General features: G+C 40.0%; 1 protein-coding gene across 8 annotated transcripts; it reads left to right on the top strand.

The window, feature by feature from the left end:
- The first annotated feature begins 68 nt into the window (after positions 1-68).
- Positions 69-27,850, top strand: ppp1r13bb (protein phosphatase 1, regulatory subunit 13Bb). 8 transcript variants are annotated; one of them, XM_030128085.1, is made up of 19 exons: positions 69-466; positions 733-904; positions 6,965-7,112; positions 7,909-8,028; positions 10,045-10,115; positions 14,937-15,038; positions 16,569-16,743; positions 16,960-17,159; positions 17,273-17,413; positions 17,564-17,756; positions 18,199-18,327; positions 20,426-20,559; positions 20,957-21,410; positions 21,762-22,549; positions 23,061-23,198; positions 23,287-23,420; positions 23,541-23,707; positions 23,877-24,076; positions 25,625-27,850. In XM_030128085.1, the coding sequence occupies exons 2-19, from the start codon at positions 896-898 to the stop codon at positions 25,664-25,666; spliced, it is 3,345 nt and encodes a 1,114-aa protein (XP_029983945.1). In that variant the 5' UTR covers positions 69-466; positions 733-895; the 3' UTR covers positions 25,667-27,850. The 8 variants fall into 8 exon arrangements, with proteins under 8 accessions (XP_029983945.1, XP_029983944.1, XP_029983946.1 ...); XM_030128084.1 differs by having other exon boundaries at positions 17,273-17,437; XM_030128086.1 differs by lacking the exon at positions 18,199-18,327 and having other exon boundaries at positions 71-466; positions 17,273-17,437.

Raw genomic sequence — 27,850 nt, 5'->3', positions numbered from 1 at the left:
AACCGGTTTGCTACGCTAGCAGGCTGACCCGGCCGGTGACGTTTGATTTTTGACATTTTACGTTGACGTACTGCGGTGTAGCCCCGCCCATCCCACCGTCAACAACTGGAATCCAGCTATTTGTATTTTCGTCTACTAGCCTCGCTACCTAGCCAACGATGGTTCATTGTGTTCATAAAAAAAAGAGTTAACCCATTTGGACGGACATTAATAAGTTCTGTTTGCTTGAAAGCCACTGCATCTAGAGGTTGTGCTGATGAACAGCTACTCCGAGTTAAAGGGCCGACGAGAGCGGAGAGAACGCCTTGCATACCGTCCTTTAGCCGCTTCTGAAACAAGCTAACACAGCTAACACCCAGAGATAACGTTAGCTGGTGGGCTGGCAGCTGGTCCGGTTAGCTACGTACCTTTGACTGTAACGTAGCACGGATTTAGGCGATGAAACGATGAATCGCCCCTGACATTGGTGAGTGTAATTAGCGTGTTATAACTTTGTAATAACGAGTTACTGCATGTCATTTGTTTTAAGTCGCTTTAGCGTTACAATACGAGCCAACACTGAATGGCTAACCATCGGCTTGTTTATAGCAGCAGCTGCACGGAGCCACGCCTGGATGAGCTCCATTTAAATTTACGTCTAATAACAAGAGATGTTATGTTCACAGGATTCTAGATATGAACTTCTTTAATGTGCAGTTTCGTAATAATAAAAAAAACTGTCTTTGTTGCCAGAGAGGACTGAGGCCCAGTTGGTTATCACATTGGCGTAACCAGAGCCCATAACTAGCAAGGTGGGTCTTGGTTGACTCTCCGGTGGTGCCATTGAGAGAGGGTGGGTGTGCCGTTAGCCAACTTGCCGATGTACCCCTGGATTTGACCTGCTAAAGCTGCCAATATGATGCCGGTAAGTGCATACAACCCTTACCCTCGATTCCAAACCATCTACATTGTCTTCACATCTGTTGCATGGATGTGCACAAAGTCAGACCAATGCGCAAACTGTCAGGCGACTAGTACCTTTTAGTCTTGCCATGGGCTTGCACTGACATGTGGTGGTCATGCTGTTCTCTTACCGAACTCTTGAACAGAACAAGACAGTCATAAAGGGTGCTTTTAATTTTTCTGGCAATCCGTGTCCACAGAAGTTATAAATTTAAGTAAGATTAATGTGTAATTTTCCCACCTTCTTTATGCATCACCAAATAGAAAGCTTAAATGTAACTACTACTTATTGATTGTACACATTTCTATATCTTTACACAATTGCTGAAGGCAGCAAATTTCACAAGTTAATGGTTAAGCTACCTAAATCTACAGGAACTGGAAGTGGTACATTATTCATGTACACAACATTGCTGCAGGCTGCATGTTCCACATGATGGTGTTTACTTATCTAAAACTGCAGATAGTGGGAATGTAAACAGTGTCCCAATGAGGATCTTTGTATAAATGATTTAGTGCAAGGTGTCAGTAAGCTTCTCTAATAGAGTGGAGATTGTAATCTGTGCCGTTAGATTCACATAGTACCAAACAAGTAATATTTATCTCGTGATCAAAAGAGATTGAAGAAACTATCCAATGCTGAAAAAAAGTTTACTATGATTATGGCAGCAGGTACAGTAGGCTGTTTCATTTAGTTTGTGTTTGGTGTTGTTCAAGATAGCCTGTGTTGCAGAAAGTAGAATACCTGAATGGTAATAGTGCTTTGTTGGGACCTCTTTTGTTGCCTTTAGTGCTGAGAAAGCAGTGATGGATTGTGGGAAAAACTGATTTCAGCCTTTTTGGCCTTCAGGGAAGGGAACATGAACTTGGATACAGGATAAGTTTACAGTGGAAAAGTAGGTTCCCTCATCATAAAAGAAAGGAGGTGATGCATATTTGTCCAGTCCTCTTTCTAAATGACACTGTGGTATCTGAAATTACAGCATTCAGATATTCTTTTGTGTTCCATTGTGAACTGACTTACCACAAATCTTCACATAGGTTCGTGAGCAGAACTTCACAGTGTAAGTTGTGTGTAAGTAGCTAAATTTTTTTTTGCAGCCAAGGTTGTGTTCATTGGATTGACTGCTGTGGTAGCCTCGGTGGACGTTTGTACCCTGTGGCACCAACAGGCTATCAGAGTCAAAGAGCTAGTGGAGCAGAGAGCAGCCCTGCACTTGATTCTCGCGTGACTCGAGTAGCCAATGAGACCTTGGCAGATCTAGGTCTGTGTGGCTGCGTCGGCTAATGCTCTGTTGTTAAGGGGAACTTTTGAGCTGAGTAGATTGTCAAGTGGCATTAATCTCATGCAGTGGAGCTGGGCAGAGCATGACTTACAGGAAAAGTAAACATTGCATCTTATTGTTGCCTTTCTATTGTAGAGGTACAGTGGTTTAAAATAGCATCACCCAGGCTATCATATAATAAAGCACTTGTCATTAAACAGTAAAATATCACGAGTTTAAAGGTAATGACAGGTAGTGTTAGGTCTTCTATCCAAACTTCCTATAAAGCACTGTTGTCAGTTATTTAACACCAACCTGTTTGAGCCTCTCAGGTCTCCTTTTTTCCTGGAGGTTTATATTATTAATTCCACTTTTTTAATGCTTCCCTCTAATGCATTTTAGTCAATTTTTAATCAGAGGCATGTTTTTTTTTAAGTAGATTAAATCGTATAGCAACTTCTTTACAGATTTTTCATGTTTCCTCACTCTGGTTAAAAGGAAAGAGATTCCTGTGCTCAGTGTAAAATATTATTCTTTATGTGGAAAGCAGTTGTTGATCTAAACAGGATTATCTCACTCAAGACCTAAAATGAAATATTTTTTATTGTCGCTGTCAGTAAATGCATATTACCATTCCTTATCATATTCTCTGTTTGTGTAACTCAGTTTGTTTCTCATCACATCATAACTTTATTTTTTCCCTCACATGGTTCAGTTCCTTTTTAGCCAGATGGGCAATGTTTGGCTTATATTGGCTGTATGAAATGTGTCAACTGCACCATATTTCAGTAAAATTGCATCGAGCCATTAATAGGACTGTGTCATGGTGATGTTTCATATTGGGCTCTATAATTTACGTGATGTTACCCAAATCATACATTGATAGTGTCTGTAATTTAGGCACTTTAGACACTGGACTGATCACAGCACAGAGACAAGTATGATATTTGAAGGTAACAAACAAACAGTGAGTGTGACACAGAAGGGAGTAATTCTGAGCATAAATTGTTTGTATGGAAGTTTAAAAAAAGTAGATACTAATCAAATGTGGTGAGGAACAGTACAGTTATTTAAATCACTTCTACAGTTTTCACATTGAAAAAATTCATTTTTCTATAGTTAGGTTTTATTTACAACTAACTACTCAGATAACACTGTGAGTGGGACATTTTTTAAGACCAATAGATAATAATATAAATCCTAAATATTTTTCACTGGATATTTTTCATGCTTACCGAATAAACGAATGACAGAATTGGTGAAAAGAGTTGACTCTTTCAATCTTCCTGCTAGACATCAGGTCACCCAAGCAAGGCCTTCCCTCTTCCACTCCAAAATTAAAGGATAAAATCCATACTGTCAGAGTTAAGATGCAATCCACTATAGTGTTATCGCTCAAAAGTCACACCTGTGTACCTGTGTGTGTGTGTGTGTGTGTGTGTGTACGTATGTATGTAGTGATCTCTTGTCAGATTTTCACAATTGGTGAGTTATCTCAACCTGACTGTACCATGACCTGCCTGCCACTCACAGCTGTGGCTAAACTACATTCATCAGCAGAGACTCAGTGATTTTTATTCACCAGCACATCCCAGGGGTCACTTTTCTAACAGAAGGACTTAGTGGCACCCTCTACCACATCCGCCACCCTATGACTCTCTCTCTTTCTCTCTCTGTCTGTCTCTCAGTCTCTCTCTCTCTCTCTCTCTCTCAGTGTTTGTTTCTTCCTGTCTCTCTATCCCCCTCCCTCTCTGAATTACACATACAGCAAGTGCTTTTTCCTCCCAAGTCTCCTCTGCAGCACTTTTCTAATGCACGCACTGCTGTCGGTTTCAGAGGTCTCGTCGGCATGGCATAACAATTCAGTCTCACGCCTGCAAAAGCGGGAGTGCTATGATGAAGAGGTTTGTGACTATAGTGTTACGTGGCCTTGTTAGCCTCTCCAAGGAGAACCCCATTTGGGCGAAGGAGCATCACCGTCCACCAAAGAAGGAGATCAGGAGGAAACGGAGGGCTGGCAAAAGAGCCAAGAACATGGGCAGACGCAACTTAGTGAGGGCGGTTCGTATTTCTCCTGTGGTCAGTCAGCTGGATCACTGGAGTTTCTGTTTTCTCCAGTGTCATTCTCTGCATGTATGTTGACATGACTTGGTAGTTTTTGTCAGTATGGAAGGTACATTTGACAGTGTTCGCGTTAGTGACTGGGAACAATTTCAGATAGGCCCAAATTTTCACCTGTTCTAGGCAGATTGATTGCATGGTTGAAGGTTTGTTGTGTCAAGCTCTGAAGGGCATTAGTATGTAGATTTTTTAGCACAGGATTACTACTAAATAAATGACAAACGAAGTATTTGATTGTAGCAGTGTTCCTTATGCAAGACTATTCATTTTATTGCTGCTTTGTTGCATTACAATTCGTGTTGGTTTTTTTTTTTTCTTACAAAAAATATACATTTAATTAAATGCATATTGTGTCCATTATCTAAATAGATTCTGTAATATCCAGTAAGATAAGTTAAAATAATGGCACCAGTGTCATCTGTATTAAAACTGATGTTGCTGGGCCTCACTGAGCTTTTTTGTTTTTTTTGTTCCTGCACTGTGTTTATGTCTTATTTTGCAGCTGGGAGCATTCCAGTGTCCCTTGGGGATTTGCAAAGTAATTATCTATCAGTAAAATGTGGACATAACTAGTCTCCAGCATACTTACAACCCTGGTTTTCAGATGCTTTTCCCCAAGGATTTTTTTCTACTAATACTCTAGCAGATCAGGTCACAAAAACAGCATTCATTAGTCTGTCTGTTTTAAGAGAAAAATACAGTAAGGAGCTTCATAAATGTATGAAATAATGAGACAACTGCTGGGTTTTGTGAAGCAAAGCCTCTGGAAAAGAGCCCTTTACCTGGTCGGTGTCTGAGCTCCACTACCATTTATCATCAGTTTCTGAATTGGCCAGAATATGGACAATTATGGTGATGATAAACTGAGTGAAGTGGCAGCGGCTCCACAGCATAAGTAATCATATTGTTTCAGTAAGGCTGCAGAAATGTCGATGAATCACACACAGTGCATCATTAAAACGATGAGTCACTTTAGTCTCGGGGAAACTCCTGGAGTAATAATCTATAGGTAGCACGGTAACTGGATTTATATGGCAGCATGCAGCACAAAATGACAATTATTAGCGCATCAGAGGCACCCAAGGGGCTTTTTTGGGTAATGGACAGATGGAACTACAGTACACTTGGCATTTAATTGTTATACATTAAACAAAGTGAACTGTACTGTGGGTTTTATATGGTAAATTTGTAGATATTGGTATTTATTGCAATTCCTCAGTGATCACAGACCTGAAGGAAAAACTGGGGAAATGTTTAACACAAGCTTCTGAAAGAGAAGGAATCCAGATCTTCCTCTTCTACTGTTTACTGATAACTACTGACATCTTAAGTTGCACAAAAAGGCTGTGATAAACACACACTTCTCAAACATGACTACCATTCCTATATCCCTGTGAATGTGTTGACTCTATTATAGCAGCGCTGTCTCTATTTGGCTCTTTCTGCACTTTATTCTGCAAGCCCATCACAGTCCTGTTTACAGTAGTGTCACAGAAAAGTGAATCTGCTCACTTGGAACAGAAGACACACCTCAACCTCCTGCCTGTGCTTCATGTTTAGAAACAGTGAAAATCTTTTCACAGAGTAAACAATGCATTTTGTGAATATACAGTAACAGTAGTTTGGTCTCCTCTCATCTTTTAAACAAACGAAGGTATTGTGCTTATAATATAGCATAATGGATTATTAATTGTATTAGTATTTATGTGAAATGTCTTAAAATAAACAGATAAGAATCATAATATAACAGTAAGTTGTTCTTCTTGTCAGTGAGAAATGGCTAGAGGATAAATGATAAACTGACTCTTCATTTGATCCTCAGCATATGTAGAAGGCAAAGTATGCATACAATCTCACATAGGTTAGTCCAAAGGTCACATTGTGGCAACATTGCCTCGTCACTCTCCTGGCTTAGTCTGACAACATTTAGATTGATAGTGTTGTAGTGCAGTGTGGTAGCTGCAGGTACAAAGGAGCCCCTAAAGCCTTGAGTAAGTCTTCTACCTCCAGGCTATTAGATCTTTTTAAAAGCTTTTATGTTTGTATGGTGTACTATGGGTAATTTATAGAATATGTTGACATTTCTTCTCTTCATAGAATGTCTTGAAGTGAATTTTTAAAATGTCTGTGTTTTGTCTTTTCCTGAATGTACAGAGCGAGCGTGTGAGGGCACGTATTGCTATGCCTTACCTCCTAGTCTAAACTGTGTATGTGCAGTGCTATGGAGGGCTTTAATCATAGTAAACACTGTGCACTGTGGCAGGCAGAGGCATGAGTCCACCAAACTAACAGTGGAGGCCAGTGAACAGTGAAATGTGGTGTCAGCACACTGGGCTTTATACAATGCAGGAGTGGGTTAAGCTTCGTCTTAAACCACCAGACAGTTACATGGATTGTTATTACTTGCATAATTATTTTGCGTCATTATTATTTTATCCAAAGCAAATTTTTCTCCCATATACTCTGCTTCAAAAAGCTTATATATTGTAGCTCTATAGGTTTTATTTTTCAAACAGTTTTCATCACATTTATGAGATTTTCCAATTATTATGGTATGTCAAGGCTGTTTTTCTTCTTTACGGTCACAGCAGGATCATTTAAAGCCTTATCTTCACTCTTCTTCTTTTTTTTTTCAGATGATACTGACAGTGTACCTCAGTGATGGGGAGCAGGCTGTGACTGAGGTACCCATCACCCCTGAGACGACGTGTCGTGATGTGGTCGAGTTCTGCAAAGAGCCTGGCGAGAGCGGCTGTCACCTGGCCGAAGTTTGGAGAGGCAACGGTAAGATGTGGATTAAAATATTCTCCTTGTATATTGTACATTGAAATGCTTAAAAACTGCTCTTGTGTAACCACTTATGTTACCTCCATTATTGTTAAATCTCTTAGTTAAATAATGTAGTGTAATAAATAATGAGCAGGGCTGTGCTTGACTACAGAAGTGGAGAAAAATGATCATGAAAGACAGAATGTGGATGTTTGTACAAGAAAGTATTAACACAAACATATAAAGCAGCTTAGAATAATTCACCTAAAATACTGATTTTTAGATTAGAGAAGTCTTACGTGCAGGGACAGGCCACAGCACTGTCACAACAGATTCCACTCGGTCAACATGACTGCTCCCATCACCCCCGTCGTGCTGACACACCCATGTTATCAGCGCTTTTTGCTGAGGGGGCCACTCCCCAGTTGAAAACAACGTCCCAGCCAGAGGCTTTATTAACCTGCGTTATGCAATCGTATTCGGCTGGTGCCAGACAATGCAGCTGTCTGCACCCCAAACCTCCAAAAACCTCTCTGTCTTCATCTCTTTTCAGTTTTTGCTCAGAGAGAGCAATAAAATACAAGAAACAATAGCATAGTTAATTAATCACAGCTGTCTGTGTTTTCCCAGGGAAATTAATGCTTGATTTAAATCTTAAAAATCTTTTCGAAACAACCATTCGAAAACAAGATGGTATAATAAAAATGAATAAGTCTATACCCTGTTTATTCTCAAAATTACAAAACAGAATTGCTTTTGTTTCTATAAGGTATTTGAATGAGCTTTCTCTTACACTTTTTTGTTAATGCAGAGCGAGCAATCCCCTTTGAGCACATGATGTATGAACACCTGCAGAAATGGGGGCCTCGGAAACAAGAAGTCAAGTTCTTCCTCCGGCACGAAGATTCACCAACAGAGAGCAGCGATCAAGGTGCGTACTGTCACAGCCTCTTCTTTCTGAAACTTCCTATGCTCTCTGTGCATTTGTACCTTGCAGATCCCTGGAGGGCAAAAGGATGCTGGGGAATTTCTGGTACATCATAGACTTACAAATTAGGATAGTGGTGTTAGGCCTGAGCATCTGAAGCTGTAGCCCCTCATGTTTTATGAAGCACACCTCTTTGACTTATGTTGACATAGAGGTGTATACACATTCAACTCAAAATCAAAAAACACCTTCCACATATCTAGAATTTCTCAGTCTGCCTTTCTGTGTGAGTTTACCTGTTGTCTCAGCTGTGCTGGTTTCCTCGAGATTCCCCAGTTTCCCCCACCATTAAAAACAGGTTCATATAAGTTAATTTTCCTGTCGGTGCTCCTTAACACCAATAAAGATCTGCAGTCGGTCTGCAAGTGCCATCAATGGCAGCTCATAGCCTCTATTGTGTGATATGTGCTGATATTAATTGCTAATGCTAGGTACTGTGTGTGTGTGTGTGTGTGTGTGTGCATGAGGATGGATAAAATGCAGAGAATAACCCCCCCCCCCATGGGGAATATAAAGCAAATTAACCTTTAACCTATCAACAGCAGAAATGATTGCAACATCCATCAAATGTCATATTTGGCTACATTTTCCTTTTGGAAAACTATAAATCTTAGTTGGTTGTAACTGGCGGGTAAATGTTTGCACTTAAGTAGTCAAGTAGTAAAGAAAACTCTGTTGAGAATCTGCACTGCATTTGATCGACAGATGCGCTGCTTCATTTCCTGCTGAATGTGTTGGAGGTTTCAGCGTTCACAAGATACACTAAATGCACCATTAATACCCTTTTTTTTGTCTGTGAGTTCTTTAAAGTTCACAATTATTGGTATGGTAAAACATGTTAGCTCTGACAAAGTTCATGGTGCATTCAGGTACAACTCAAAAATTTTGAAATCTACTGTCAAATTTTAAATATTTAAAATTAATCAGAAAGTTCAGCAGTTTTGTTTGGTTTCTTATTTTTCTTTAATTAAATACATAGGCTTACATTTGTCATTATATTAAGAGGATTATGTTTAGCTAATGAACTCTGTTTCCTTGGGCTTCTGACATTTTTAGGATACTCTAATTGTCAGCATTATTAAATTATATATCATGATAAATATCAGTGTTGATTGTTATCATAATCATATTTTCTGCCATTCTACCTAGCAAGGTTTGAAAATCTGAGCATCTTACATTATTTATATTAGTACCATCAGTTTTAAAGTTTGAGTGTATTATAATACCATGCATCCTCATCCTCTTCATTTTGCCCTGAAATAACTTACAAACAAATAATGCACTTATTCATTCTTATTGCCATATGCACAGTTTTTTTTCCACAAAATTACAGCTTTGTGTACTCAAGTTAACATACCCTGAAACCAAGGAGCTTTGTAAGAGCTTTGTTTTGTCTTTATCCTAGCACACATACTTTGTAAACACAGTTTCCATGCAAAGTCCTTTGGAATTGAAAAGATTATGGAGAATAAAGTTTTATTGATACATGATGGAACATGTTAAGGGAATAAATGAATGCCTCTTTTCATACAGTCACATCACTGCCATCAGTCTTTCGTAGTTGTATTTAGATGGATCTAACCACATAAAAAGCCAGGTGTTAAATGCTTCCAGTTTTTGATCGATTGATCACATTCTAACACATTAATTCCAGTGATTAAATTTAATAGAAGTCTGTTTACATCTGTTAATACAAAGCTAACAGGTGGCACATTGCTAAGTCTTTAAAAGCATTTATTTTAAGTTGGTGTTTTGTGGCTTTAGTCAGCAGTGCACTGCCCAGTACTTAAATCCCTCTGTCATGTGCAATCATGTCAGTGAATTTTCAAACTATTCCTGGCAGTAGTTGTTGCCAACCAAATCTGAACTTGTGTGTATCGGCTCAGCTGTGCACTCTTGTGTGTTTGGCTTTTTGTGTCTCTGGCCTGTGTTTGTGACGGTGGTTGTTTCTTTTCACAGGGAGTCAGCAGTCCCAGGAGCAGACGAGTCGCAGAAGTGGAAGCACTGGAGAGAAGCACAACGAGAACGGGGTGAGACTTCACTAGATTTATGATGGTGATGTTCAAATACAAATGCCTTCACAATAATTTACTCTATTTGACTGAACGACATGACATCAAAAGTCTCTCTCCTCTCCTTAATTTGAGCTTCACTGGGAATTTAGACAGAATGATGTCTGTACAGGGTTTTTGGTAAATCTGAATTTAAGTGTGTACATTGGTCATTTATGCTCTACTGGAATAATCCTCCAATGGGTGACTATTGCACCTTAAATCATCAATACCACCTTGCTACATGAAAGAACAACATAAAATGACAACTTCTTACAAAAACAAATTACTAACACCACTTGCTTTCCCAAGTGTCCCCAAAACTGACTTCTCCCCTGACACCCTTTACAAAGGCACTATCGTTGTGTTGCCTCCAAAAACAAGTGCAATTCTTTTAACATCCTGAGACCCAGGAAATGTCAGCAAAGTACAAGCTTTTTTTGTTTTTTATTAAGAAAGTGCCTTTATTGGAAACATCATGATGCAACAATTTTTTCAGATGCACTTTTTAAAATTTTTATGGAATGTCCTTTATGGTGGACAGTTTTCTTTTCTTTTTTTTGTATGAAGTAGTGAAACTCTTGTCCACAAATGTGGACAGAAAACCCATAGCTGGGTCTTAGGAGGTTAAAGAAAGTCAAACTAGACAAATGTAACCCAGAGAGAGTTTTCCTAATTCCAGAATGGGAGCACATGGTGTCAAACCTATCTCCAGCACTAACCTGTAGACTAATGCATACATCCCTAATAGTTTGGAGTCAGCTGTTGGCTATTATGCAACTTTTACTGCATTGTGGAAACCTGAAGTCACTGATCAGGCAGTGCTTCAAATGGGATTTTTGGCAAGCAGGAAAACATGTGGTGTCCAGTACTTAAACTGTAGAAATTGACCATATTTGTGTATTAAGAGTTCCCAGAGGAAGCATTTTAGTAGTTTTTAATGGGCGCATTGAAATTTGAAACGGGGAAAAAAACCTTTGAGTGTCTCCTATTTTCTTTCAACTTCACTTTGTGCTATATTATATTGGCAGCACTGTTTTGAGGTAAAAGTATCTGAGGAAATATTAATTCTGATATTAAAGTGACGTTAAAGAGTAACAGCACAGTCCCTGGTGTTTCATGTCTAGACACAGTCAATATTTCCTTCCCAGGTTTCCCATTGTTGTGCATGTTCAGCTTTGGGATGTGTTTGCTAGAAGATGCGAATGACTCCGATAAGAGCAGCCTCTGGCATGGTGTCTTCTCTCTGCAACCATCTGTCCCAGATTTCACAATGGGAAAGTGTTACGGTCAAAGAACCACTAATTCAACCTTAAGGGTGAAGGGAAGCTTCCAGTGAAGTAAGAAATAGAAGGATTGTGTTTTTGTTTTTTGTTTTTTGCTTTTTTTATAGTCTATGGCAGTGTAGGAGAAGAGCACCTAGAGGCCATTCCTTTCATTATCTTAAACCCACAACTTCTGACCCTGCATGTGTGAAGTCTAGGTCATATTACTTAAAACATGGGCTATTGATCAGTCAACCTTTAAACGCATCAGAGCAGGACAGACAAAAATGGCTGTTCCATCTTTGCAGCTCTCTCATCCGAAACCTCTGCTTAACCTCCCAAGTGCTGAAGCTCATTTGTTTCTGACTTTCTTATTAATATCTGATTTAGTGGATTATATCAGTTGGATGATATAACAGGCCTTAAGAGGATCATTGCTTTGGCTTTTCCATGGACTGCTGCCCAAAACCCTGGGGGCTTTCTGTCCACCAAGCTGAGCCGATCACCCTGTTGAGAAGCCACCGCCTACTAAAGAGCACAGCTGCCCCAGGGGGACGCAGCACTGCTCACACACATTTTCATTAAATTTTTTCATCCTGTACGTCTTTTATTTGCCTAACATAGCTGAAAATCAGTCAATATTAGAACATCATCACGTGTTTGTCAAATGTCTGCGAAATCTGGATACTTTGTGGGGAGCATTACACACTCAGGGTGTTTCTCCAACTTCCTCTTCATCACTGTCTGAGGGTACGGGTCTGTTTCTCCCTCGGGTGAATTGTCACTGATGCAGTATTGCCTCAGTGCACTTGAATGTGGCTGTGTGTGCCAGTGGCTTCCCCCACTCTCCCCATCTCAGCTTCACTTGAGTCACCACGTCCCTCCCCCCACCCACCGAGGCTTCCTAGACACCCTTTATATCTACTACACCTCAATAAATGCCAGCTAGGAAAACACCAAGTTAGCAAGTGCTGGAAATCTAACAAAAGGCTAAAAAAATTTTGTCCCCAGCTATTTAACTACTTGTTTGTGGGCACGACAAGCAAAACAAAAATAATGTACTCCAGGGAAATACAAGTCAAACACACTTGAACTCTGTTGATATCCACTGTTTCATCACCTTTAAACAATTCCCCTGCCAGCACAGATATTTAACATTTCTGACTGTGTTACGGAAAGAAAAAAAAAACAGTGACATTTCCCACATCAGCTCCTCTCTCCTCCCTCTTTGAAAACACTTCCTAAAGGCGCAGTCGAGAAGCACTTGAGCATTTCAAAGCTGCTTGTAGTTTGGAGGACTGTGCCTCATGCTTGCACAGAAAGAGTGTTTTAGCAGCGCGTCGATGCCAGAAACTGCTTTAAGAATGTTCAGACATCTATACAGTGACAGACCAGCAGTGGAGTGTTGTGTTAAAAAGGCGCCGATGTCTGACGCAAGAGGAGAACTTCACTGAAACTATTGGTGCAGGTGAACTCTTTGTTTATTATTTCTGGTGCCTTCGATTGCTTCTGTTTCACCGTTGGGACAATAGGTGGCATTCGTTTGTACTTCTGTCGATGTATCTTCTTTGTTTATGTCCAGGTTTTTATATATTTAGAACAGTAATTATCCATTGAGTTCACCTGTGTATGTCAGCCCAGTGATGAAGTGGCAACATGTTCCGGGCGTACCTTTTCTTTTCGTCTGGTGGGGTGGTCATTGTTTGGGTGATGTTAGGATTAACTATGTACTTCCAGCTTAAAATAATGTCAGTAGGTTGAAATGTTGTAGTATTTGATTTCAGAAAAGGGCTAGGATTAAATATGTGTTTACCTCTTGTGTAAATAACACTGAAATTGTATTAATTTTTTTTTAGTGTAATAGAGTACATTTTTTTGTTGTCTCATGTTTTGTTGCTTCAGGAATTTGCTTTCGTTGGTAGTTGTATTGTGTTTTGTATATTTCATTCATTCATTCATTTATTCATTCATTCATACCCAACCTTCATCCAGTAGTAGCTTGGATAGGCTCCTGCACCTCCACGATTGGATGAATGAATTATCCATTGAATAAATTGGAATGATTGTATAATACATATATTTTAAGAGATTTATTTACAAATTTTAAAGGTTTAACACTAAGGTTTGAAACAAGATATACTGCACTAGAATATCAAGTGTAAATGATACTTTTTTGCCTATTTTCACTAAAACTGTTTTGGTATTAACTGAATGAAAAAATCTGCAAGCATATCCATAACAAAAATGGTTTGCTGCAGTCCTCATTTTTTTGTTATTTATAAATGTTGCTGCAAGTATGAGCCATAATAAAGTCATTAAGCAGGTTATTGAAGCAACTATTATTAACGACATCTGAAAATCCATGAATTTGAATGCATCAGCATGGCATAAACAATCAGAAGCTCTCAGCAGGTCTGTGCTCCTCCACATTTTCAGTCAGCAAAAGTTTACAGCTTATTATTTCTAAGAATATCTCTCCTACACAAAAACATATGCACAGGTGTCTCCGACTGTTTGTGTGCTTTTTGCCATGTGTGCAAACAGAAAATGACATAACGTCCTCAGAGGCTTGAATCTCCCTCCTCACTAACTGTATGCCATCCCAATTAATGTGCTGCTGTAGTGATGCATGGAGTGTTGAGGAGGAGGACTCTCACTGCTCTTACTTGGTGTGAGCCTCTGGCTGGAGAAATCAGACAGACTTTTAAATCATTGCTGCAAATGGCTTTTTGCGTAACTTCTTTCTATGTTTTTTGTTTTATCCTTATGTAACTTTTTAACTTGTACAACTTTTTATAGCGGATGTTTTGATTGTACTTAATTTGTCTAAAAATTCTGGAACTAAAGTTTATTGGAAGAAATATATGATACACTTTTACACTTGATAGGTGCTGCCAAATTAACCATCTGTCAGTTTTGTTTTGGTTGTTACATAAAGTTTTTGAATTTGTATCCACATTTTCATGTTGTTGTAATACTGGTGACCGACTAACTGCTGTCTCACAATTCAGCAATTTATTTTTTATGCAGCACTTTGATTATTATACACTTAAAACTTCAACCTGAGACTGCTACTGAAGCCTACAAGATTCAGTACCTCCTCACACTCCCCTACCCTCCATTTGTTGCTGTACCTTATGTAGCTTTTTTGTAGTGTCATTTCTTGTCTGCTTGTATTCTATTGTCTTATCATATCACTGCAAAACCAGATGTCCTCTGGGAACCAAGTTGAAACCAATAAGCCTTTATTTATTTATTTATTGTGGTGAAGATTGAAATTTTCGCTTTTTAGTTTTTTACCAAAAGCTGCTATATGTTGAGTCTCCTTTGAGAGTTACTTGTTCCAATATGACCTCCCTTAGCTTCAAGTAGTTCCAAATCTGGAGCTTTTACACTTGATGTCCTTATTGATTCACACTTTCAGCTCAACAGTCATTGATGTAAATGCTCAGAAAACCTCTATGTATTTCCAGTCTCAGTCGACATCATTGTATTATTATTTAGCTGACCAGTTGTTGTGTGTGTCTTTGTGTAGGTGGGGAATCAGCGTGTGGAGCTCACACTGTCCGAGCTGCAGGAGATGGCCACGCGGCAGCAGCAGCAAATCGAAGCTCAGCAGCAGATGCTCGTTGCAAAGGTAACCAGTCATCTTCACGGATTTATGCATTATTAATCATTCTTCTGCAGGTGACATTCTTCTCCTTATAAGCTAGATTTGTCATGATCATTCAATTCCACATATAGGATGCAAAGGCAAACATCCTCATGTTCTTATTTCATTCTGTGATTTGTCTGAATTCTCATGGACTAACAGCCCCAGACAAGTCTAACTATGTTTTGGCCTGAGTCTTGAGGCTTTCTGTTGAACTAGTGTGGCACTGCTCTCATCCAAAGTGTCCTGTCGTGACCCGAAATGAGGCCAAATGGTTATGCAACAAATGAGATGGGATGAGTCACGGCGCCAGGACCATCCCGAATTCATATTTCAGTCAAGAGGAACACGTGTGCAGATATTGCTGGTTGTACTCAGCCATGTTAATTATCCTGTATTTTGAACATTAAGGACTGACCCTTTATCAAACCGGTCACACTTCTACATTCCCAGCATTTCATCTTGGCCCACGGGGATCTTTTCTGAGCTTTACTTTTTGAGCAGTAATCATCAAGTTCAGTTTAGTTGTTTCATATACATGTACACAAAATGAGGAAAATATTACAAGTATGCACAGGTGTGGCAGAAACCTGAACACGCTATCAGCGGTTTTTAGTTTTGCCTGGATCACCTGTTATATAAAAAGAAATCGAACCATTAGGTTGCAAATCTCCACAAAAACCTTTTACCTTGTCATTCCTGGTGGCTTTTTCAGTACACTAACACAGTCCGACCACAGTGCTTGTGGTGTGCTGATCAGTCATGCAACACTAAGCCCACTGTAGGCCTTGCAGATCGAAAGGCAGTTCTTTGCCTCTGTTGTGGTGTCTAAAAAGTAGGCCTACTTGAAGCCCTGCAGTCATTTGGCAACCTGGGCTTGTCATTTCCTATTTTCAGACCTAAACTGGAGCAGTTCTCAGTTGGATAGAGAGATGAAGTCATCTGACCCTTTCTTCAGCCTTCAGACAGTCTTGACACAGCACAGCAAGATTTAGCCTAGTTCTAGGGATCGTCTGCCACGTAGATAGCTACGGGATTACTGTTATTGTTCAAATTAATCCGTTGAATTAAAAAAATTGATCTGTAATCCATAAGTGCCATGAAAGTTGCACCTTAGTATAGATTGAAATGTTGGTAGGTTTTGTATTTGAAGTTCTAGACTGTCATTTTTTTTTACAGTAATAATGAGAAAAAATCTGACTTATTGTGTTTTCATGTGTCGCTGTTCATGGAGTCCAGCCTGTTGTTGTCATGACTCTGTAGTTGATTCTCCTATTTTTTCCCCACTTTAAAGTGGTTGGTACCCAGTGTTAAGATGCTCAGAATGGATGAAATAAACACTGACTTTAACAAGGGACATTTTTTACACCCACTGTAGCGGAGGGTATAGCAGGTTGTAATTTGTACTTCACTTCACGTAAATATTATTTAAAGGAACTTGAATACACTAAAACAATTATGCATGTATTTACTTGTTTACTCATGAAATGTCAATCTTTTTCTCTGTCTCTACAGGAGCAACGTTTGCGTTACCTGAAGCAGCAGGAGCGACGTCAGCAGCAAACCATCTCAGAGAGCGAAAAGCTGCAGAGGCTGAAAGACCGTGTGGAGAGCCAGGAGGCAAAACTGAAGAAGATCCGGGCAATGAGAGGCCAGGTGGATTACAGCAAGGTCATCAATGGGAACCTGTGTATGTATTAGTTTTATTTTAGTATTGCAAAACTGACCACAAGACAATGTTTCTGCTCTGATGCAAATTTCTGTTGTAATCTTTCCATGAGGCTTGGTGGAAGTTATAATAATTTCAGTGCTGAGAATTAATCTTGGACAAAATACACCCAGCTGATGTAAAAGTATGATTACATTATGACTGAAATAATGTGATGGCTTTGTTTCTGACATCCAGCGGCAGAGATCGAGCAAGTTAGCAGCCTATTCCAAGAGAAGCAGGCGGAGTTACAGGCAGCAGTGCTGAGGGTGGAGCAGCTCAGCCTTCAGCTGGAGGACCTTCGGCGGGGGAAGCTCAATGGTGTACAGACTGCTCTCGGCGGTCAAGTCACTGGTGCTGCAGCTTTAGAGCTCCGCAAACTCTACCAGGAGCTTCAGGTAATGTTTACAAGTAATGATAACCTGTGCTGTTATGGCTACAGTTTTAACACCATCTAATACACTAGTAAAACTGAACTAGTTAGTAATTCTCTCACCTTTTTAATGGGCAGATTCGAAACAAGTTGAACCAAGAGCAAAACAGTAAACTGCAGCAACAGAAAGAGCTTCTCAACAAGCGCAACATGGAAGTGACACTCATGGACAAGCGCATCAGCGAACTGCGGGAACGCCTCTACAAGAAAAAAGCTGAGGCACGTCAAAAAGAAAACCTTCCTGTAAGACAAGGAGCACATAAAAGATTAGAAATGAAGAAAAATTGGAAAATTGGTCCAATATTCATTTTAAGTTGTAAAATAAAATATTCTTTGATTTAAAATTTATTTGGCTCTCTTTTCCTACAGCTCAACAGAGCCAATGGTCCCCCCTCTCCACAGCCAGCCCCTGGGACTTTGGGTCGGGTAGCTGCCGTTGGGCCGTACATTCAAGTCCCTGTACCCGGCCGACAAGAAGGGGGTTATACTCTGCCACCTGATCCACTGAAACCTCAGACTCTGGGTGTCAATAACCAAGCCAACCAGGGCCGCACCAAGTCAGGTTGGTCATTTTCGTTGATGTCCATGTGTTCGACAAATGTAACAAAATGTGATATACAACAAGTAAACCATCAGCATCAGTTAGTGCTATCTTATGTATGTTCTTTAAGCTTTTATTAAATTCCGGTTTACTGAATTTTCCACTTGCACTAAATGAACATAGATTTGTGAGAAGGTTGTTCCTGACTTCACTGTCAGAGCTGCACCACGGTACTTTTACTAGATCTTGCATGCTGCACTGTTTCCTTCCTACCTGGCCTCTTTGGACATTATTTCTGTAATTCTTCTCCTTCCTGTCTAACCTCACTCTTTTCCTGTGTACTCTGTTGTGTATACTGTGATTCCTTCCCTTTTTTCTCCTCCTCTCTCATGTGTCACTGCTGTCCTGTCTTTGTAATGTCTCCGTTTTACTGGGTGGGGTGGGGCAACGCTTCCTGGGGCAGATGGTGTGCGAAAGCCTCCCGGCCCTTGGAAGGTGTCTGATTTAGACATCGTTGTGGATCCGGTACCCCCGTCCCTTCCAGAAACACACCCAGGCCCCGGAGCCTCCACTGGCTCTGATGGCACATCCCGTGAGTGCACAGTGCTGCATAAGCAGAGGGATGGCACCTTCTGAACCTTCTCTCTACTGTAGCACAGGATCCTCTGCAAATCTGGAGTTTTACCTCATTTTACAGCTGTATTTTTGAAAGATCATTGTCCCTTTAGTTACTATTTGTGTAATTGACTGAGAAATCAACATTACAAAGACTCATTTTTAGCCAAATGTTATCATGAATCTACACTCAGTTTGACTATTTTCACACTCCATAGAACTGATTGATTAAAATGAATGAAAATGATGCTTCTCCATTCTTAGACAAAACAACACTGAGTTGCTTAGAAACTGAGGAGAAGATGCATCTGTGCCTGGTTAACTTGATAAACTGCTGTCTGACACATCCTTGTTTGGCATTGTTAAGCTTTTCTGTCAGTGCAGCATTCAGGCAGTTTTTGTGGACTGGAGAGAGAGAACATGTGGATGTTTAATTTGCAGCATTTGCTGTAATGACGTAGTATGGAGTGCTGCCAACTTGAAATACTTTGCTGCCATCTGCAGAATTTTTATTCTCTTCATAGTCTTCAACATCATTCATCTTATGAAGAGACTGTCCTGGCTGATCCTGTGGATGCACATCTGTGCACATTTTAGTACTTCTGAGAAGGTTCAACGAGTCTAGTGCCTCATAAATTTACACATAACAAGAAGTCCAAAGCATTTGGGCTACTTTGTTGTGCTCTCGTAACATCCTCTGTCTGCCTAACTTTAACATACACATCACATCCTCACAGCAACCATTCGTAAACACTTCACATGCACAAGAAAATTCACTTGTTCATGTTGAAGTGTCATAGGATTCACTCAGCACCTGTCACTTAGGTGATCATTTTCATTCCTCACAGAGTGTAGAAGTATGTAGGACCGTCCTGTACTTACTGTATGAAAATGGTAAGACATCTGAAGTTTGAACCTGAGGAAACAACAAACACAGTTTTGTGAATTAACTGTATTTTGGCCACTAAATATCTGGAGTTACCAGAGGTATTGTCTCAGACATATACACCTACATTTTAACTGCCATAGACTTTAGGTCTTCAGTGATTCGGTCACGCTACGTATTTGTTTGCTGTCACTTGACTCAAAATTTATCTGTCCAATGCTGTTTTTGTTGTGTCTTTCTTTTTCTGTCTTCTTTCTTTTGACCCCCTCCCTTCTTACCTTTAAAGGTGCATTTTTATAATCGTACGAAATCTCGATACAAACAGTATATACATTAGTCACTCACTGTCATTCAGTGAATACAAAATTACCATTTAGCTATTGGTAGAAACTAAATAAAACTTCCATGACCAAAATCCAGTAAAACTGTAAAACACTAATATAGACACCTTCATTTCCATTATTGGTGTGAAGTGAAGGTTCTGGGTTTTTATCCTATCCTCCTGAAACATTTAGTCTGCAGTGTTAAAGACAACACATGTCATAACACATTGTAATTTTAACTGCAGATTTTTCATATTATTATTACATTTGGGGGAAAAAAGATGATTAATAAACCAAAAGTAAAAAGAAACACACTTAAAATGCCAACCAATGAGAGATTGGCATGTTTCTCTTCCCTAGACTTCCCTGTTTCTTTTTAGCCATTCCAAAACACAAGTACATGAAATCATTTCTTAGTATATCACCTTTACTTTGATATATCTCTAAAGAGACTTTCTATTTTTTGAGACCTGTTGTTATCTGTCTTATTAGCAACTTTAAAATAAAAAAATGCTAAATTAACTTCAACAAAACTATTTTCACAGTGATATCTAATTAATAGGATAGGCTTATGAAAATCCTGAACCTTCCATTTATCGCCAATCCTAGGTCAAAATGGTACAAATATATATACTATATGGATGTAAAATTTCATACATGCTTCATGATGTTTCGAAGAATTTTTATTTTATGTGATTCAAACCCTTTAAAAACATTGAAAACAATATACCATTTAGACCTAGTTCTGGTGGCCATGGTTTGTCACTAGTTCTAAGAGGCCAATGCTTCTGATATCATATTAATGACTACATTATGTTCATTTTTTTGTCTTTCAATGCACTTACTTTGTCCTTTTTGTTTCTCAGCTAATGACACTGGTTGGCCTCCTGTAGGCAAGACCAGCACAACTCTGAAGCCACCTGAGAGAAGAGACTCAGGAACTGATACCCAGGGCAAAAGCCCTCCCTCAGGCTCACCTGTTGCTCCCACTGGAGAAAAGGTTAGTGCTTCCTAGCTTCCTCTAATTCCTTTTAACCTCTGCACATTTGTCCTTTCTTTCATTAGCCACTTCAGATATGCTATCATTTCTGTTTTCAGTTGTAAAGTGTCTTTTTCTTTGGAATATATACTGCAGTGTTATTAATATTGAAGGCAGTTTCTATGTTAGACTCCTTTCACACAACTTTAGCTGTTAATGATAATCCCAAACCCTGATGTAAGTGATTCTTGGTTCTAGATCTACTAAAGTGATGATGCTACTCTGTAATCAGTCTTCCTGACAAAGAGCCAGTTCCAATGTTGGGATGATATATGAGATTACGAACTCTCAGGCTGTACCTGAGGTATTCTGTTCAAGCTTTTCTGACAGTGTTTAATATTATGGTTTTTCTCCATAGGTGCTAGACTCCAAAATAGCAGTCTCCTCCCCCGCCATATCCAAGCCACAGCCACCCCCTTACGGCTCCCACCTCACCTCCGCAAACTCAGCCAGCTCCTTGGAGCGCCGTAAAGATGCACCCCCTCCTCCTCGCCCCCTCCCAAACCCACCAGCCCCTGCTTGGCCCCGTGTGCCGCCCTCCACGGGATCATCCTCCCAACAGATTCAACAACGTATCTCAGTGCCGCCAAGTCCCACTTTCCAGCCCAACGCACCTCTCTTCCCTCCTGGGCTGAGCGAGCGACTGGATCCTCCACCAGCTGTGGCAGTACGGCCCTTTATCGCAGACAGGGGGTCACGGCCTCAGTCACCTCGTAAGGGCCCGGCAACCATGAACTCCAGCTCCATCTATCACATGTACCTCCAGCAGGCAGCACCGAAGAGCCAGCCACCCAAGCCTACTCTGAAAGCAGGTAAAACCCACGTCTGAAGAACAATCGTCTGATCATCAGAACCTGCGAATGAGTGTTTATTGTCATTTCATTATTATAGTTAACAATTGACTAACCAACTAAAACTAGAAGTTACAAATTGTATAGCTAAGAAAAAAAAGACTATCCTTTCAAAACCACAAAATCAATCAGCACAAAATGAAATACATTTGTTTTCCTCCTTGATTTGCAATGTGCAAACTGAACAAGAATAACAAACTGAAAGACAAAAAAAATTGAAACTGCTAAAAACTTCAAGACAGTAATAACTCTGTGAAGTTGATGTATTAATGTTAATAACTTCAAACTTCCACATTCTTTGTCTATGTCTAGTATATGGGAAGCCTGTCCTGCCGTCCAGCTCGACTCCCCCCTCGCCCTTACCTTTTGTCCAGGTCGGGGGGGCTTTCCCATTTCTTCAAGGCCATCCCAGTGGAGAGGATGCCTTTGACGGTGAGTTGGACGATCTTGAGTGCTTCCAGCATCTGGAGCCCTCTGCGCCTCCTCCCAGTGTGGAAAACATCCCACGCCCACTCAGTCCTACTAAGCTGACACCCATGGTACACTCCCCTCTGCGCTACCAAAGTGACGCTGACCTAGAGGTGCTTCGTAAAAAACTGGCCAATGCTCCGAGACCCCTCAAGAAGCGGAGCTCCATCACAGAGCCTGAGGGCCCGAGTGGTCCTAACATTCAGAAACTGCTCTACCAGAGGTTTAACACTCTAGCAGGCGGGATAGAGGGGAATGGAGTGAGTGGATCAGGAGGTGGCAATGGTGCAGGTAATGGAACCCCGTTTTATCAGCCAGCTAATCCTCCTGGTTACCTGGGAGGGGATGCTGTGGCAGATACGGACAATGGCAACCTCCCGTCTGAGACACCGCTTCCACCACCACCTGGGGTAGAAGAGCTTGGCTCTGAGACTCCACCATCCTCTACTGATGCAAATGACAACCAGCCATTGCCCTCGCCACCTGAAGGAATCGTGGACCCAGCAGAAGCAGAGGGAGCTGAGGAAGACGACAATAACAACAATGTAGAAACCTCTGAAGCTTTGCTTCCCAGTCCCGTACCAGAGGTCAGCACACCAGAGGAGAGCGGCACAGCAGTCTTACAGTCTGTGGTGAGAGATATTTACACTCACACTCACGTGAAAATATTGGATTTACGGTGTCAGCACAAATATTGGAGAGTAAAAATACCAAGTTTAGTGAGTATAGAATTTCCAATATTGACATATATCATATTTTTTGCAGTGATCCCTTAAATGTGGTTATGAAAGAGTTGTACAATTTGTGATTTTGCTATGTGTGTTAGTGTCAAGTGTATATACATTTCACAAAAACATGTATTGAAGACAAGGTGTTTCACAGTTAAATAGTCAACTTTATCATCCAAAATTAGTGTGATACAGATAAATGCACTGTACTTATGAAGATGTCTTACATTAAAAAATACAAGTTCTAGAAAATATACACAACTGCGTTGTTTGATCTATGAATAAGTATTCACAGATACTGATATGTCTGTGTCAGTGGATAAAATCACTGTTAAATCTCAGTTTTAATGCACTGAAGTGGTTAGATTTTAACAAGTAAAGATGTCAGTGGTGTTTCTTCTTTCCATTGATACAGGAGAAGCGCACAAACCTGAAAAAGCCCAACTCAGAGCGCACTGGCCATGGCTTCAGGGTTAAATTTAACCCTCTGGCCCTCTTGCTGGATGCCTCGTTGGAGGGCGAGTTTGACCTCGTCCAAAGGATCATTTATGAAGTATGTGTTTCCTGTGTGCCTGTAGTTTTCTGTGTTATATGTAAGGTATATTTGCATGTGCGATTGACAGTTATACTCTCACTTCCAGGTGGAGAATCCTAGCACTCCGAATGATGAGGGCATCACACCCCTGCACAATGCTGTGTGTGCAGGACATCACCACATAGTCAAGTTCCTGCTCGATTTTGGAGTGAACGTCAATGCAGCAGACAGTGATGGATGGTGAGTCCAAAACCTCAACTCGGAGACATTGCTCTTTTTTTTTTTTTTTTTGCTTTCAGTTCTTGTACTCATTTTCCATAGGCTGCTCACATGTCCAATATTTCCTTTTCGCATGAACAGGACTCCTCTTCACTGTGCTGCATCCTGCAACAGTGTTCATCTCTGCAAGTTGTTGGTTGAATCAGGGGCAGCCATTTTTGCCAGCACCATTAGTGATGTGGAAACGGCTGCAGATAAATGCGAGGAAATGGAGGAGGGCTACATCCAGTGTTCACAGTTCCTTTACGGTGCGTATTAGCTGTATCAGTAAATTAAAAAATACTTTCTCTGTTGAAAAGTCTCCCAAATTTTGACAAATACAAATTTTAGGTGCAGGGTTGAATAGCATTTGTAGATGAAGATACTGATTCGTTACAGATGCAGTACTGACAGTCTGCTTTGGGCTTACATTTGCAGGTGTCCAGGAGAAGCTGGGTGTCATGAACAAAGGGACAGTGTACGCTCTGTGGGTGTACGAAGCTCAGAACCCAGACGAGCTGTCGTTCAGTGAGGGAGACGCCATCACCATTCTGCGACGGCAGGATGACAGTGAAACCGAGTGGTGGTGGGCACGGCTTGAGGACAACGAGGGCTATGTGCCCCGCAACCTGCTGGGGGTAACTCTATGTTTTTTATACCTTTCCTGTTATTTCTCTACAGATTCACACCTGTTTACTTGTAGAGAAATTTCACCAATGTAACTAAAGTTCTTATTAGTGCTTGACCTTGTCGGATTTTAGACCATGCTAATATTTGGTCCATTTTTTACTTAAGTATTAGTAATTGTACATATTTGATGCTGATTGTGTATTTTTAATTCTAATCTCAGTTGAGACTGCAAAATGGTTTATTGTCCAGTCCCTCCAGAAAAATAGGGGCAAAAATCCTTGATTATGCAATGGAATATGTGGGGTTTATATGTGATTTTATGCAGTGAAATTGGAGGAATTTGAAAAAAAAAAATGTGCGAAGTTGCAAAAATATGTGGGAACTGGAAAAACATGCCATTCAATGAAAAAAAAAGATTTTTCTCCCACACCCTGTTCTAACTAGGCTACTACTGAATGACAAATGTCTAATTACATCCTGTGAAACGCAAACATACAAGAAGAAAGCATACACTACATCACAGAAAGTGCTGTTTTAGTTCTTTATTTTCTAAGCATGGCTCCAACATGGCTTTAACATTCCTGAGTCACAATTGTCAAAAATAAAATAACTGCTTCCTGCTTCACAAAAGTGAGGTAAAACAGGCCATCTGTTTCAAGGCTATTATAGCCTTTATGTTGATATAACTATTATCGCTGCAGCAGAAACCATTTTCAAATGTTTTGTGCTGAAAAAGTGTCTCCCTAGCATCGATTTTCTCTTATGTTCCAATTTTACAGTTGCATGGGGTGTAAAATAGTATGAACCTGCTTTTGTGTAGGACCTCAGGGTACTGGTTTACTGTACTGTCTTATGCAGATATTTTTGTCGGCAAATGAGCTGCATTTTCATCATCTTGCAGGATTTTTTCTGAGGCCTGTGGTTAGTTTACCTTCTGTGGACGCGCAAGCCGATGACATTGTGCATCGTATATTACATCACTACCCGTGTCAAGTTACAAGACATTATCTCTTAAACTTTATGCAGAAAACTGCAGGGATTATGAAATCATGCAAGCCCAGCATATTTTGCACATAAAAATGGTATTATTGCAGTGAATATGTTGCCTTTTTGAAAAAAATGCGGCCCTCTCCATAATATGTACTATTTCTTTACGATCACATTTTTCTGGAGGAAGTGATTGTCCATCTGAGTCAAAGGTATTCCGATTTTATACAATTTTTTAAAAAGCAAAGTACATCCAAGTTTCTTACAAAGGTTGAATTTCATAGAAATGAAAAAGTTCAAAGATTCTTTTTGGCAATTCACAAAATGTACAGGACATACAGAAAATTGAGATACTCTTTCTCTCTCACCTTGTTAAATACCAGGCATTTAAAAAAAGGTAAAATGGAATAAGGATAGGAATAAATAAAATGTACATATCAGTCTATTTACAGTCGCTGCAGTAGTGCAATATAGTGACGGTTTATGAGGTGAGGAGGTGCAAAATGAAACCAACACACCAGAGAAGTCAAACTAGTCATAATAAAACTGTCCGTTTTTCTATTTTCCAGCTCTATCCGAGGATCAAACCTCGCCAGCGCTCACTGGCGTAGTATCTCACTCCACTGACTTCTGGCTACCAGCTGGACTTGTGACAAAACCGAGAGCAGAGAACAAAGGAGCCTGGTGCTCTGTCTTCTCCCAGTGGCCATAGCCTCCCCGGCCTTCTACTTCTCAACCCCCCCCCCCCCCCCCCCCCCCCCCCAATCTCTGAAGCACTGGGCACCAAACTCTGATGCACACATTTACACTCGCACACACAGTGAAACAAAAAGCACTCCTGATGTGGAAATCTCTTAAACCACTCCATCCTGATTCCCCTGATTGCTCTGTCATTGTCCCGACTTGATTTTACCCCAATTCAGTGTCAGCTTTGTATCAGACATCAACATGAAGACTGAGTATTTCTTGGCAGTGTTACACCATCTCCATCCCCTAACAGCAGCATTGGTTTACATGAAACTACACTGAAAGTGGAACATCATATTTGAGGGTGAGAATCTGCCTATTTTACCAGTGTCATTTGAATTTTTATGTTAAAGAACACTAAGTGATTTAAGGGTAATTTGATCTTCTGCCATGAATTATTCCCGTTGTCTAACCACCAAAGATAAAAGCAGATGTAACTATTAAAGGTGAAAATTAATCTAGACAAAGAGTAGAAAATGGTTATAGGAAGAGAACAAAGAATTATTTTGATCTTTAGTATTAATTACACCTTCCAGTCTGAACCAAACCTAATGTAAAACCTCCTTGGTTCCCTCCAGTTAAACTAGTAAAAATAAATCTAGATCCAAAGATCACAATTCACCTTTCACACATTTAATAAATACAATTGCAAGGTTTGTTCAGTGTCATCTGTTCAGAACGTACAGTTTGTAAGGACAAGTATTGTGGGTGTGTAGCAAAGATGATAATAAACTGTAACTACCACTAATTTTAAATGAGGGTTTGTACCATTATCCTTTTTTGTGTGACATGATTTATGTGTTAAGCTTTGTTGAAATCCTACTTGAATGAGAAATCTGAATAGTCCTGTGGAGTCCATATTTTGAGAGATCTGACTACCCCTGTCTCATTCATGGAAATCACAAACCAAGAGTATTTTGATTCACCAAATAAGTCTGCCAAATGGTTAGAAGTTGTTTCTGTACAGTATCTATGGAGAAATATAAAAGATCTTGTACTTAAAGAATCAGAGGGATAACATTTGGAAAATAAAGTTGATTTCCATTTTTCAAGAGGCAAAATTGTATCTTTTGTCCACAAAGTTTTATGTTGTATTTGGAGTAGGTTTCTCTGTTTTCTTAAAGCTCCTGGTATTTACAGTTTTGGTTTTAATTAGTTCCTGCATTACGAATAAGTTGGACCTCACTTCAATATCCATAGTTGAACTGAATTACTCAACAAGATGGAAAGGAGATGCAGAAGCGTTATCTCTGCATGAAAGGAAAAGTAGCAAATATTAAATGAAATCCAGACTCTGCACTTTGACAAAATCCTGTAATCATCAACCAAAGCCATCTTATGAAGTCTGTTTACCCACCAGACAAAGTTATCAGTCAGTTGTAATGACCTCCATATTTGCAAAATCACAAACTCCTTTTATATCCCGACTGTAACGTCACCGTTATGATTTTGTTAGGGCTGTTGCAGTCTCCACTTGAAACACTTAATCTCAGGACCAACATGGTGCTGCTGACACTGTTCCACCACTAAACTAGTGATCATATTTCTATTTTTGCTCTGTATAGACATCACATTCATTTGGGTGGTGAACCTAACACGAGTGCAGCCGAGATTTAAAACACTATCACTTATGGGCATGAGTTATTGACAGAAGAAGCGACAGTTATCGTGTCTGAAATGGAAAACTTAAGCCTTGGCCTCAGACAATCCTGAATATGCCCTCTATTTGCTTCTGTAGCTGCCCCCCCTCCCCCCCCTCCCTTTTTTTTCAGGTATACACCACACCAGTAACACTAATACATGTGTTATCTATCACATTACTGAACATCTGGAGTCCATCAACTTGTTCTGAACCTTGAGTGAATGAGTATTATGCCAAGTGGCCCAGGCTTTACCATGGCTTAAAACTGTACATAGTGTGAAGAGATGTGTTCTATGTCTGTTTGCTGTATGGACAAGTGGGCTTTCTGTATAAAAATGCTGTACTCACACATTAAATTCTGTAAATGGTGAAAAATAAAACAGAAGCTCTGGCATGACCAATGTTA

The sequence above is a fragment of the Sphaeramia orbicularis genome, chromosome 24, assembly GCF_902148855.1.
Source record: "Sphaeramia orbicularis chromosome 24, fSphaOr1.1, whole genome shotgun sequence".
NCBI lineage: Eukaryota > Metazoa > Chordata > Actinopteri > Kurtiformes > Apogonidae > Sphaeramia > Sphaeramia orbicularis.
Note: the sequence above shows the minus strand (reverse complement) of the source record. Positions and strands in the feature narration are given on the sequence as shown.